We start from the raw sequence: 15,517 nt of genomic DNA, 5'->3' as shown, positions 1-15,517 counted from the left end.
TGTCACGTACACATGGGCAATGCAGTTTGAGTTAGATGTTATTCACAATGTTTTTGCAGCCCTCTTACAAACTCATACAAATCATACAAACTTTCCAGCCCTTGCTTCAACTTTGACATTTGACATTTGGTAAGTATACTTTTATCCACTGAAATCTACAATGCCAATAAAGTACAAGTCAATGTTGTGATTAACTATGTATTGTACAGTACTACTGTTTATATGCTTATATGTTTTCCTGATTTCCAATATTAGGTTCACAGACTTTACAGTAATCTTGTGATTCCCATATTTTTGAGGGAAAACAAATATTTCAAACTAACAAATGAATAGTTTTGCACACAAAAAAAAATGGAAATGTTCATACACTGAAAATAGGGTCCAATGCAAAATTGGGGTAATCGATCCATCATGCCTACAAGGCCACCTCCTGTAGCTACAAGCAATTAATCAAAGCACCTAAACAAATATTGAATAAAGTTATTGGCTCTGCTTAGTTCAATCTACTGTTGAATCGGTAACACAACTTGCATTAATCAAATCAGGAAATTAGAAAATTAATAAATGCAATGCTCAAGCAAAAAAACTAAACCTGTATTTACAGTCAGTGGCTTTAAAACATATTTGATGGATTTATGTCATTTTAAAAAAAATGAAGGCCTTTGTTTAGATATACAAATTTAAGACGTTTTTTTTAAGAATCTGCAGATACTCTGTAAGAAGGAGAAAATCTGATTATATATTTGAGACACCGCTCACTCTTTTACAGTTCCCACACAGACATTTCGATCTCATTAGCTGCTTGACGAGGTTTGCACAGTAATTCTCAACAGGGCCCTCATCAAACAGCCTCTCACTGCACTGTGTACATTAATGGAGAGCTTCCCCTGTCTCTCTGAAGTGCAGAATGAACCGCTCGGCTGCTCTTGCGAGGTCTCGGAAAAGTGGGTCCACACAGAGCTGACGACCTGAGCTGAGCCTCATCTGGCTCTGTGCCGAAGTCAAGTGGGATCAAAGGATGTGCCCGACTTATCTGGACCGAGCTAACAGATCTAATACAGGGGCAGAGGTCTTTTTTTTGTTACACGATGGAATGTAATTGAATGAAATCTCTCTCTGGTGCATTGAAATGAATACTCTCGATATGGTCATGACTGAACATTCTTTTCACCTGCCTTTAAAGAAGAGTAGAGGTGGAACGATATTTCTTCCATGTATTGGTATCAGACAACTGTCAGCTAAAAAACATTCGATTGGCATAATATTTCTCTAATTTAGCCGATCCTACAAGTATATTATCACATTCAGGAGTTAAGGATTACAGAATATCTAAATGACGGTCACTGTAGAGGCTCCTTGTTAACAGGAAACTGCAGTGCCTGTAGTTCAACAGTGTACATATGCAGTTGCCCAATAACTGTAGGGCTGCAGGGTTGGCTTGTTTCTGACTCATTATTTCTGTCTGTAGAATGTATAAGACTAACACACCTTGTGGAGAAAGCAAAGTAAAGACTTTTACCAACACAAACTGTATCAGTCTTCTTCCAGACTGTGCAGTCAGTAGCTATTAGCACAGCAACACAGCAAAACTAGCAAACGCCTCTATTCACACAAAACAGTAAATGGTGCAGTCCACACTTAACCATGGCTAAAAATACAGCCTTAATAAATTGAGTTTTTAGCACTAAATAGGTATCACTTTTTAGTTGTTTCTATTTGAAGCTACGCAGATTCAAACACTCTAAGCTCAACTCAAGTTGATGAAGTTTGCTGGAGGGGTTAATGGGATATCTAGCCCAGCTGCCAAACGCTATCAGCCATTGAACAATCAAGCTAAAAGAAATTGGCAAGCAGTGACAGCTCTAAAAACAATCTCTACAGAAAACCAAAAAATAAAATATGGTATCAGTTCAATTCTACAATTCTGCACAAATGAAGGAATGTGTATTTTGTAAGCAGTTCCTTGTACATTAAAAAATCTCATTATAAATAGCTTTAATTTGCCAGTGGCAAAGACTCAGTGCCATCCTGCCCACGTAATACAATTAATGAACCATATGCATGCAGGAATATTTTAATCAGAATGTGTTTTTTTTGCTTTGCTTTTTGACCCAAGTCAGCTAACTTAGGTGCCATGGCTGGAGGTGTGTACAAAAAAGATGTAGAGCACTGCAACTTAGCAAATAAGCATTTTAAAATGATACAAGAGCTAATCTGAAGTAAAAGCTGCAGTGTTTCAGGATGACAAGAAGCATCTTAAAATGTCCAGCATGCTGAGATTCTTCTATAGCTTTCTGATGTCCATAGAGCGAGAACTTTGAACTGCAGGATGGAAAAATCAAGCACAACCCTTTCAAAGGAAAGTGTTTTTTTCCGAAGCAAGAGGGTCACTGCTGCACAAAAGGAAAAAAGTGAATTAATAAACAATGACTGTCAAGCATGTACTGCTTTGATAGCTTACTTCAAAGCTCGCCATTTGTTTTCAACAACTGGTGCTATGACTGAGCAGCTGGAATGTAGTCACAGCTTGTTTTCTGTGAGTTTGTGGATCTTAACAATGACAGGGGTCGTGAAAGACCTCTCCTGACAGCCCCTCCTAATCAAACAGATTACAAATCAGATCAGGAACACAAAACTAGCAACTGAAAAACTGAGAGAAGCACAAACCTATCAACAAGAAAAACAGAAAAGAGTACAAGTCCATAAAACAGAAAAACAAAGAGCAGAACAAATCTATAAAACTGAAAAACTAAGATGACAAAAGTCTATCAAATTAAAAAAACGCAGAGGGTACTAGCCTATAAAAAAGAAAAATGTAAAATAACAAAACAATCGGTACCACTTTAAAATAAGACTACCTTTATAAAGGGTTTTAAAATGGTTTACAATGAGTTTATTATTGGTTACTAATTGGGTTGTAGATGCCTTAAAATAATTAATAATTAGTTATAACACATATGTAGAAACGGCAACAATGATCTGTTGTTTGCCAAATAGTGAACCTACAGCCATCTATATTGTTGTCCTTTCTATGTATGTGTTATAACTGAATATTAATGATTTTTTTAGGCATTTACAATCTACTTAGTAGCCATTAATAAACTAATTGTAAACCATTTATAAACCCTTTATAAAGGTAGTCTTATTTTAAGTGGTACCCACAAGTCTAATAAACTAAATGGAGAGGAGTACTAGCCTATCAAATATAAAAACAGAGAGTAGCTTAACAAAAAGAAAAACAGACAGGAACACAAGCCTACCAAAATGAAAAACAGAAAAGAGAACAAGTCACTCAAAGTGAAAAACAGAGAGGAGCACTAGGATATCAAACATAAAAAACGGAGAGCAGTACTAGCCTAACACACATAAAACCAGAAAGAACAACACAAGCTGACAGACTGGTGTACAGTCAACAACCTTCACCTGAATGTGGACAAGACAAAGGAAATGGTTGTTGACTTCAGGAGAGCACAACACACCCACTCTCCACTCAACATCGACGGGTCCTCTGTGGAGATTGTTAAGAGCACCAAGTTCCTTGGTGTCCACTTAGCAGATAACCTCACCTGGACCCTGAACACCAGCTCTACAGCCAAGAAAGCCCAGCAGCGTCTCTACTTCCTCCGGAAGCTGAGAAAGGCCCGTCTCCCTCCACCCATCCTCACACTCTTCTATAGAGGGACCATTGAGAGCATCCTAAGCAGCTGCATCACTGCCTGGTTTGGGACCTGCACCGTCTCTGACCGCAAGACCTTCCAGCGTATTGTGAGGACAGCTGAGAGGATCATCGGCGTCTCTCTCCCCTCCATCACGGACATTTACACCACCCGCAGCATCCGCAAAGCAACCAGCATTGTGAATGACCCCACCCATCCCTCACACGAACTGTTCTCCCTCCTGCCTTCAGGAAGAAGGTACCGCAGCATCCGGTCCAGCACGACCAGATTCTGCAACAGCTTCTACCCCCAAGCCATCAGACTCCTTAACTGCAGAGACTGAACTGATGGTTTTTCTGTACATGCACACACACTCTTACCCCACTTACCCCAGAAAATGGAAAGCACTAAAAACCCTACTACCTCACTGGACTCTATTGCACACTGTGTAATAGAGTAATTACTACCTCACCTGGTCTTTTTTGCACACTGCAAAATTTGCACACTGTCGTGTTATTTATTATTCTTTGTCTGTATGGTGTTGTATTGTCTGTCTGCACTTTTGTACTGTTGCACTATTGTTCTGTCTACACTGTGTTTATGTGCACCATGGTCCTTGGAGGAACGTTGTTTCGTTTCACTGTGTACTCTGTATATAGCTGAAATGACAATAAAAACCACTTTGACTTTGACAAGCCTATCAAACTGAAAAACGGAGAGGAACACAAGCCTATCAAACTGAAAAACAGAAAAAAGCACAAGCCAATTAAGCATCTTTGAAAAATCTTCTCAAACTGAAAATCTGAGAGGAACACAAGCCAATCAATCAGAAAAATGGAGAAGAGCACAAGCTTATCAAACTTTAAGTCTTAAGTCTGTCAATGTGAAGTAACACAAGTCTACCAACTGGGAGGATCACAAGCTTCCAGTTACCTTGGGATTAGACATTATGCTTATGCATTATGCTCCTCTTCCCGAGAGCTTAAAACCATGGCAGAATGAGATCACCTCAAGCTTTTCAAAGGCCAGATTACTACATCAGCCTGCAGGGGTGAAAATGCTGAAGGCATACAAAACCTTCAGCTGTTTATGCCCCCGGCAGTGCAGCATCAGTTCTTATGTTTGGATTACGAGGGATGAAGTTCTGCTTGGGGGCTGGGACAGTTGAGAGTGGAAGGAAGACAGGGAAAGAGAGAGGAGGAGATGGAAGACAAGAGATGAAGAGATTCATCTAGGTCAGTAGCTAGAGGGAGAAAGATCAGTGGGACTGGTGGGACTGTAGCTGATAGGGTAGTGGAGCTCCATCATAATATCGCAGCCACCCTGATCTCATTGTGATGTATAAACAATAAGATATATGAGCTTTATTTCAACCTCAAACCCCACTCAAATCTCTGCTTTAAGAATGAATCAAAAATAGAGGGCAAATTAAAGCTGGCAATGATGTGATTATGGATTTGTATACAGTGCAAACTGAGATGAGCCTATTTCTGGACAGTGTAGACCAATGACAACCCAACCCATCCTTTCCTTCTGATCAGTGAATAGTGCAGAATGTACAGAATGTGTACAAAAAGGAAAAACAAACAGCCCCCATTGAAATAATGAACTTAATTACAGACATCTGAATCTCTTACTCCTCCCAAATGAATTGTAATAATATTCTTAGCCTTTTGTTTCTTCTCTTTCATGTGTTTCCAGTTGTTTACACTGAAAACACTGCTGGAAAAGCCTTGTAGGCCTCTTCAGATGATGTAAGTTCCATCTTGCCACTGTAAGGCATGAGCTCGCTGAATATCAAGGGCAGCTGTTGTTTTAATAATTACACTAGAGGCCGGTTTCCCAGATGGGAATTAAACTGCTAAATCACTGTCTAGGAATCTATTTCTTAATGTCCAAATGTTTGTGGTCATGGTCCCTATCTAATGAATGCATGAAGTTGCAGCCATTGCTGACACAGATGTGCAATGGCACACACAAACACACATCTTGTCTACTTCCTGTAGCTGAGCCCTTTCAATAAAATCTGACTCTCTGTAGCAGATAAACATGAACCTTCTGGCACCATGACTAATGCTAAGCGTGGGCTAGAGCAGTATAAAAGCCCCTCAGCACCAGAGATGTGCCGCAGTGGAAGAACTTTGTTCTCTGTAATGATGGGGCTCCATCCAAAACTTCTGGGATCGATTGGAGAGTTTGTGTTGAATAGGGATAGTCATAATCACCCAACATTCTGACCTCACAAACTTTTTTTCCATTTAGGCTTTCACAATGACTAGTTTTTCGCTGGAATGTACTAATGCATCATTTAAAATGTTCGTTTTTTTTGTCAGTAATTCAGTTCAAAATGTGAATCTGGAAATCTGCATCTCCGTAAAAGTTGTCAGCAGAGGGAAGCATTAAGTGCTGTAAGATTTTCCTGGGAAAACACTGCACTGACTTTGGACTTAATATAACACAGTGGACCAACCAGCAGATGACATGACTCTACAAACCACCACTGATTGTGGAAACTTCACACTAGACCTCAAGCAGCTTGAACTGTGTGCCTCTCCACTCTTCTTCCAGACTCTGGTCTTTTGATTTTTAAATGAAATGCAAAATTGACTGATAATCAATAATTGTTTGCTGACAACTTTCGTGGAGATGCGGATTCATTTTCCAGCAGGACTTGGCACACTGCCAAAAGTACCAATTTGTCTTAAATAATATTTTTATTTTCAAAGACATTTTTGGGTTTTCATTGGCTGTAACACACTCATCAACAATAAAAGAAATAAAATCATAAAATAGATCACTCTGTGTTTAATACATCTATATAATATATAAGTTTCACATTTTGAAACACATTTTGACACTGAATTACTGAAATAAAGTTACTTTTCAATGATATACTAACTTTTTGAGATGCACTAGTATCATTCCAGGAAATGTATCTCAGAAATAATTGCGAAATCAATACTGCTGCCATTTAAAGATAATTTAATGCCACAGATATGATCACAATAAAATATTTTTTGCAACACAATGACACTGCAACTCACAGAATCAAGCCCCACCTCCCAGAGTAGGCAGGCGAAAGAAAAGAACAGCATGACTGGAAAAAATGTTAGCAAGGTAAAATCTAATATTTAATGTAAAGAAATATATAAAACTCATTGGCAATAACAAAGTCAGCAAAACATATTGCATTTATTGTACTGAATGCCTACAAATCCTCACAGCAACGCTCCAAAATCTAGTAGAAAGTTTTCTCTGTATAGTAGAGACAGTTATACTCCACCAAAGCAGGGTAAACTTGTTTTAATACCCTTGATTTAGGAAGAAACAATGAATGAGCAGGTGTCCCAATACGTTATTTCATACAGCAGATAATCACTGGTGTAATACTTTGGTGTTATTACTCTGTTGGTGTTTGAACTTACCTGAGCTACAGCCACGTGGGTCTGCTGCTGCTGTTGAGTGAGCTGCTGCTGCATAAGCTGGAGCTGGTGGTGGGAGGACAGTGGTGTTCCGGCTGGGAGCTGACTGCCCGAGGGAAGCAGCATTTTAGGAGAAGCCAGCAGGATGGACGCATCTTCAGAGAGCTGTAGAAAAGGACAGAGAGATAGAGAGGTGTTAAAATATTGATGGATTTTGCCATCACTATTATTTTGTCCAAATATGTCACGGTGGGACAATCTTTATTAGCAATATTTATTATCAATTTTATGTTTATATATTGTGTGAAAATGTCAAAAGGTAATGATAATAAAACAAAACTAATTACAATTTGTTTGGAAAAATTCAAAAAAGAATTTTTGATACAGATATTGTGTTATGGATAGATAGCTTGTCTGGTTTAAACGCACCAAAATGCACACCAATAAAACACACAAGCACACCGTCTCCTCTGATTGGCCGGAGCTGTCTGGTGTAGGAGCAAGAAAGTAAATATAGTGAGAAGATTCTGTGTTACAGCGTGTATTAGGGGTGGGCGATATGGCTCTAAAATAATATCACAATATTTCATGGTATTTTCACGATAACAATACTTTTGGCGATATGACAAAACACTAAATTATAAAAAAAATATTTAGAATTTTATTATGGCATGCAATATGATATGGCTAACTGAGATACTATAAGTCAATAATTCAGAATGTCATCATACTAGTAATGCACTCTAAATATCTCCATATATTCAGGATTAAAAAGTCAAATTAATGATACTGGACAGATATAATCTGTCCCTAGTAGATATATAATAGGAAATGAGAACAGTGTGAATTTTTATTTTGCTAAAAACGGCAAAAAAGTAGTACACTGATGTGATAATTAGGGGTGGGTGATATCTCACGATATTTCAGGGTATAATATTGTTCACGATATTAAAATTTTTTGGCGATATTATCGCGTACGATACATATGGCACATCCCTAGCGTGTATATCTGTGCAGTGTGAAGCTGCTTTAATACAGACCACTGAAAATTTGCCGCTGCTCTTTTAAACAGTGTTTTCAATGGAACATGCAGTGTACATGTATTTAATGGACTGGTGCGGCTGTGAACAGTGAACGCTGCACATATCGCACTTAGTATGTAAACAGCATGGAGCAGCAGAGACAGGGTTTTTTTTATCAGTAGAGCAGTATTTTATCTGGCTAATATATCAGATTAAACTGCACCTAATGAGCAGATTAGCTAAATTAAAAATACTAATATTTTAAAGCTGGATCAGATAGAGACCAGATCAGGTTCCCGCTACAAGCGAATCGCTCCAGAAAAAAAAGTCTGTGTGTTTTGGGGGGATTGGGGGAGAGATGGAGGGCAAATTACAGTGAAAGTTGGGGTTTAAACTTGTTGGCATAATACACTGCAATTTAAGAAAATAACAAATTACTGATTCCATAATTCCATAATCACGTGTGTTAACTCTGTAATGTTGACAGGCCTAATGATAATTTTTTAAGTCATATATATGCAATGAAATTCCAAGGCCATTCATAAAAAAAAATGAACAGATTTAAATGATCTCCACATCTCCACATAGCCTGTTCCCATAAGATTAAAAGAAACGAACTGAGACACAAAAAAATATATAAAAAATCCAAAAATAGCAACAAAACCTGTCAAAGCACTAATCCAACTAACTCAATTAATCTAGATCTCCAAAACTTTCTGCACGGAACTACATTTCAAAGAAGGAAATACAGAGCGAAAACATCCCAGCTGATCAAAAAGTGCGCAGGAACAGCCTGTGGAAATTCTCTTTGAACATAAAATGCAATGTTTAGTTGGCAGAGGCTTTGGTGTCGGATAATTGCATCGGCGAGACAAACAACGTGGGGAGAAGCTCCGGCGACTGACAAACAGTTTCCTTCTTTTAGAATGTAGCTTTGAATGCTGAGGTACAGTCATTAGTGGGATCCGTGACTGTGTGCTGCTCTCTGTGGCCATGCAGTGAACTCACAAACTACCCCTTTGCCTCTTCTCCAAATTGCCTCTTCCTTGTCAGACCAACGAAATGCAGCAATGTTGAGTCACAGAACACCATAGTTGTTAGGATCAACACTGGGCCGTTCATAGACAGTGACATTAATTAGAGCAGTGGCTCCAGGTTGCAGAGCTGTGCTGAGGGACAGTAGGGAACAGACGTGGTAGCTGTGACCAACAGGCCAGAATCTTCCCTCAGGCGGACTTGTTTACTTTCCCCAGTGCTCTGAGATGAAATTATAGCAATGGTGGCAGTCCCGTCTCGCCACATGCTGGGAGCTGAGAGAGTCTGGCTGAGTGAGGGAAGGCACACACTGTACCAGCCGATGGTGGAAGAAAGGTCTTAACATTGCCAGCTCACTTCCTTTTGGATGGAAAAGCTGCCAGTGGAAAATTCTGACATTGCCAAGGAGAGCAAAGTGCTGACTCACTACCAAAGATCAGAGAAACGATCCGAGTGGTGCTTTTTGTTCAACACCAAACAGACCTGCTCTGACAGCTCCATTAACTGTGCTTAAAATCGAGGAGCACCGTACTCTCATATTTCAGAGATCAGTTTTTGAAAAATAAGCTGGATTCCTCTCTGAATACATACATAGCATTTATAGTACACTCTCAAAGTTTTAGGAAAAATCTTTAATTAATTCACATACATGTTTATACTATATGCACTGAAAACAATACAAAACAAAAAATTGTGTGCACATAAAATACAGGTATCTGGAGGTCTTATCAATGTTTGCAGGCTTCCTATGCTTAAAAACTCCTGTTCTTACATCAATGGCAGACAAACACACAATTCTACAACTACCTGTATTGTGTTTTCTCGCAAACCCAAGGCTCACCAGCATTAAGTCAGAAGCTAACAGTGAAGTTCTATTGTGGGCTGCACCAGGAGCATCACCAGCCCCTTTTATAGGTATGTTCAAGCACCATGACTTACAACTTATAAAGGTGGACAACTATAGAGTTAGGAGTCTTGTTCAAGGACTCTTATTGTGATGCTGCTGTGTTCCTGCAGAGCTGGGGAATTGAATCCTAGTTTTCCACAGAGAAGGCAGTGAGGTTATCTAATGTGCTGCACTAGCTGATACAACTGTGCAACAACTGTGCTACATTACAAACTGGCAGAGTAATGCTTCAGTTACTGGAGTGGAAAGGTTTTAGTCAACAACTTCAAACTATAGGATTTTAGCTCTTGCTGATGAATTTTCACACATGCAAACATCTTCTCAGTTAGAAATGTTTTAAAATAAAGACATTTTAACTCTAATAACAGTCTTTGCAATGTTATATGTTGCTTTACAACATGTGTAATACTCTGCTAAGTGCAGTTCAGCCACTTCAGACAAAGTCTTAAAGTCTCTGTAAAACGTGAAATCCACAGGAGATCCTATATAAACCAATGTAAACACATAGAGGTGGGTAGTCCAGGTTTTTTTTAATTTTTTTTTTTACATTTTTACTTTTACAATTTTTGGGCAAAGCATACAACACTGATCTGTTATGTGCACATGGCGAGGCCATGAACTCACGAGTTGACGTAAATAGTGCTTTTTCTGATCAACTTGTTTTTCTGAATATTTTATTTTACTAGCTACTGTAGACAGTGGAGGTTGAGGAAGAGTTTCATGTGCAGCATCATATACAACTCGCGAAAGGGGACCTTTAAGATTCACTGCTGACTGACGTGTCAAAAACCTTGAGAGAATGAATGAATTAATTACTATGCTTCATTATTTCTCCTAATTTCTCCTGCTGCTAATAGAGATAACAGTACTAAAATATGCCTTTTTAAACGAATGCAATGCTAGGGTATATGTAGGCAGCATCAAGTCACATTTTGTTCTGCACCTTCTCACGTAAGAACACCAACACTCAGCTTAAGAATTTAAAAGGCTGAAGGTTGTCACAACAACACAATACTCTGCTCAGCTACTTATGCAAAGCATTCTATTACAGAAGTGTCTCATGCTTTTACACCCATGACAGATGACTGCAACTTTCAAGGTGTGAGGGCTAATATGCGTGAACACACACACACACACACACACACACACACACACACACACACACACACACACACACACACACACACACACACACACACACACACACACACACACACACACACACACACACACACACCTTCTCTAATCTTCTCCTCCTCCCGCCAGAGCACGCTGCTAAAAGCTACGGCTCTACACACTCACTGTCATTCCTCATATCCCTGCTAGGATTAACGCGGGCGAAACAAAAGCAGGCTGGGGTCTTGCTTAGCATGTTGATGAGAGCAGCTTTTTTTTGCGAGAGCGTACTACGCGACAGCTGTTTATTTGGGCAGCCCTGCAGAACGCTACATTGTAAACAACACCTGCTCCCGCAGATGACTTCTTGAGTTGGTGACTTTCCTTCACACCCGTGGCCAGAGTCTGAGACGACGGAGCCAAAAACTGATCACGGAGAAAATTACTCTCCTCCAAACTCTGCCTGGATAAATGGTGGACACTCGAGGGTTCGAGCTGCCAGTATGTGTTACATCACCTTCACTAGGGCAACACTTGCAAAGTTAAATCCATTAGGACTTTTCAGGTTAATGACTTTAAGGCCTGAAACACAATGAAAAACATCCATTACTATAATAGCTATTTGATTTGATCAAAACCACCCATTACAACTAGGGATGCATTGATTACTTGGCAACCAAAGTTATTTCTCTGAGAGTGGCAAAACTTTCAGTCAGAATAATTTCTTTCAGGGTCAATATTAATTAAAATGTTTCATTTTGATCAATGTTTTTCATGTCCGACAAAAACGTTACTTTTCATTTTGGTGCATCACTAATTACCACACTGTGTTTTCGGGAAACTTTTGCCTGGTTGTTTCGAACATTTTGACCATGGCTTGCATACACTGCATTAATTTTTGAACAATTGCAGTGCCATGCAAACGTCTGTGCATGTATTGCTGCACAGTAAAGCAGTGCTTCATCACTTGAAAGTCTTTTATAAGCAAACAGAGGTTTTAAATTGCCCCAAGGAATTCTGTAACCAGGTCACTTGGTCTTCCAGACCCTCAATGTTTCTGTTAATAGTTCTTTCTTTTTGTGACAATTTGTTTCTAATTTTATCCGTTTTTATTCCATAATCCTATTCCTCTTTTGTGAACTGTTCCTGTTGCAGCATCCCTGGGTAGCCAGTGCACTTGGAGGAAAGCGCTGTTACATCCATTACATCAGCCAGCAGATGCATGTCCTGACCTACATCACACGGGGAGTGATTTAGAGAGAAAGCACCTTCTAACCCACCCCTGAGAGAGCAAGCCCAATTGTGCTCTCTCAGACTCTGACTGCTGATGGCAAATAGAATTTAAACCGAGGCTCCTTGGACCATGCGTTTGCTGGATCACTCTAATTATGCAATAGTTCTTTCTTAATTATATTATAAACTGAAGACATGACTATCTTAAGCTGCTCTGTTATTTTCTTATAGCCCCTCTCTTCTTTGTGGGGACCAAATATTTACATTTTTAGAGAGCAGATTCACAGCTGCTTAGTGAGCCCATTGTCACTTAGTGTTGAGACAAAGTGTGAGGAGAATGTATAAAGCTATTTCTATGAAATTCCTATGACATGGCCTCTTCTAACAATGACTGTGAACAGGCCATGATTGTAACTGGCTAATTAAAGTCTGAGCTTGGAGTAAAATTTCCCCCAAAAGCTCAAATCTCTTTGGGTACCAAGAACTTGCATAATGAGTCATCTCTTTCTTTTGGTCTAAATTTGTACTAAGAATACACTGATCTTGCTTATAATGCTGTGAAGAAACTCTTTGGTATTCCAGCATTTTAAGGACACTGTTAAAATAGGGAAAATGCTAGATTTAAGAATAGGTCTTATATTAGGACAAGTTGCAATATTACAGCCAAATCATTTGCAAAGCGGAGAGCTCTTGATTTTAAAATAAGATACTGAAGATTTATACTTAAACTTTTGTTGGTTTCAACCAATTACTGTGTAAAATATTGCTTATCTATAGTGCTTGGATTCTTCCTCAAGCTCTGATCCATCAGCACCAGACTGTTATTAGTCTAAAAGCACTGAAATGGCTGTGCAAAAAAAGAAAAAAGAAAAAAAAAGAAAGAAAGATGTGGTGGACAGGATGGAAATTGTCTCTTTTGTTAAAGCAGAACTCTCAGACAGCAGTGGACATCTACAAGGCTATCTGTGGTTACATCTCCAAGCCATTCAAAGTAAAACATGTAGCTTCACAGGACACAACGATAATCAACATGACAGATCCAAAAGGAGTTGGACTCAAGTGTGATCGAAGTCTTCATCACCTACAGGACATAATGCTTTATGAGATCATAACACTTTATAGCATATGGCCTTGTACTATAAACAAACAAAACAAATGTATAAATGGTTATAAACATCATTATAAATGGTTGCATTGATGAGTTTAGTCCTCTAAAGACTGCCCAAAAGTAATCACAAGCTACCACACATCTACAGTAATACGTAGAGATTTAACCGTCTCCTTGTAGATGGCCATTGCCTGTAAGACAAGTGTTTTTATAGTTTTCTGATTTACTTATTTTTTTTTTTGTGAAACTAATAAGAAAGCAACCCTTTACCAAATCACCTGCATCACTCATTTTAACATGGTGGACTTGGTATCTTCTTTATCTTGTATTAATGCCTCATTTTTGAAATATTTTGTATTTTACATTTTATTCAGTAAAATGTAATTTTATTACTTTATTCTCAAAATATTATGGTTCTATTGTTAAAGCAGGACTAGGTGATACTGTAAAAAACAAAGTCTTGATATCCTTCAATTTTATTTTTAGTTCTTACATCACAAATGGAAAAAACACAACCCTATCTACTGTTTCAGGCTTGAGAGACGCCCTTTGGCATTGGTTTATATATGTAAATGTTTATGTATGTATGTAATGTATGGAAGTGTTTAATTAAAACACTAATATGATTAACTGAATTAATTTGATTAATTAATCTCAAAACCCACTTTTTTTATTAAGTGGCCCTAAAATGAGGTTGTATTTTAGAGATGGGTTCTTCTAATCACTTAACTTTAAACAGGAAGACATTGTCATTTTGAGTGTTTCCAAAACAGATGAATATGTCCATCAAGAGCTGTGTATTGGCAAGAGCTTAGCAATAAGATGTGTATCATCATACAATAGATTCGATTTAATATATCACAATATATTGTGATACTGTAAGCAAATCAATATATTGAAATTGTTTAGATTAAGATGAAAATGAAATGAAAACTCACATAGTAAGGAAAAACCTTGTCAAATCTGAGCAATAAAAAACACATATGCCACCAATGTTAACATGTAAATGAATAATTAATAATCGATCCTTTATTTTTTTAAATCAATACTGTATTGGAAAACATTGGAAATACAGCGATACTTTGATATTTTATTACACCACCATCATTTAAGCACCAGGGCATGAGACCCCTTTTCCTAATGCTAGCCGTAGCATCAGGATTTAAATTCAGCTTTGGTTTTAACTGATTATTACACATCTTTTTTGTGTAAGGAGAAACCATAAGCATTTATTACACATCTTTTTTGTGTAAGGAGAAACCATAAGCATTTTCAGTCCACTAAACTGGCCTCCTCTTCTTTATTTTGTTAAACCTCTACTGAGCGAAACAGAATCAGAAAGCTCTGCTGATTCATGATGTCCCATTCCAGTAGATTGTGCTCTTGCATGCCAACATGCTCCACACTGCTGTAGAGATGTGCCAGCTGTGATCATGTAGCTTTTGGAGGGAAATATGAGAACCTAAGCTGCTGTTCAGAGGGAAAGTGAGATAGATGTCTGATGAGAGATAAGAGAGATACACCCTAAAGCCAAGAAGCTTCTGTCACACATACAGAGCCTGAGGGCAAAGTACACACAAGAACAGGGGATTAAGGAAGCTGGTATTGATTACTGTGATCCACACAACTGCCCTAGAACTGTATATCAGTCTAAGCTGCAGGACAATGCTTATATTATGCTGGGTGATTGTTTGATATGATCCTCTCTTGCTGATTTTGACCAATTATTGATAATACAATATATACAAGGTTACAGGGCATTAATAATCCAAAAGACTACCAACAGCTTGGTGCATTTTTAACTATACATTTACTTTAGCAGTGCAATTGTAATCACATATTTAGCTAATAAACTAATACGAAGCATGGAAGTGATGCTAAACCCCTTTATTTAAATACACTGCCTGGCCAAAAAAAAAGCCGCCACCTGGATTTAACTAAGAAAATGATCTTGGGGTTAATTGCTGAAGTTGGTCAGGTCTAGGTTCAGCAACAGTATGTGCTGAAAGAATGAGGTC

At 38.4% G+C, this 15,517-nt stretch overlaps 1 protein-coding gene across 4 annotated transcripts in view; it reads right to left on the bottom strand.

Annotated features, from left to right (window-relative positions):
• nos1apa (nitric oxide synthase 1 (neuronal) adaptor protein a) overlaps nt 1-15,517 on the bottom strand; it is a 179,027-nt gene that overhangs the window by 39,093 nt on the left and 124,417 nt on the right. For all 4 annotated transcript variants that reach the window (XM_049479357.1, XM_049479358.1, XM_049479360.1 and 1 more), the window contains one exon: nt 7,082-7,243. In XM_049479357.1, coding sequence (XP_049335314.1) covers nt 7,082-7,243 — 162 coding nt within the window. The remainder of the gene's footprint in view (nt 1-7,081; nt 7,244-15,517) is intronic.

This window comes from Astyanax mexicanus, chromosome 5, assembly GCF_023375975.1.
Source record: "Astyanax mexicanus isolate ESR-SI-001 chromosome 5, AstMex3_surface, whole genome shotgun sequence".
Classification (NCBI taxonomy): domain Eukaryota; kingdom Metazoa; phylum Chordata; class Actinopteri; order Characiformes; family Acestrorhamphidae; genus Astyanax; species Astyanax mexicanus.
This window is presented reverse-complemented; position numbering and strand designations above follow the sequence as displayed.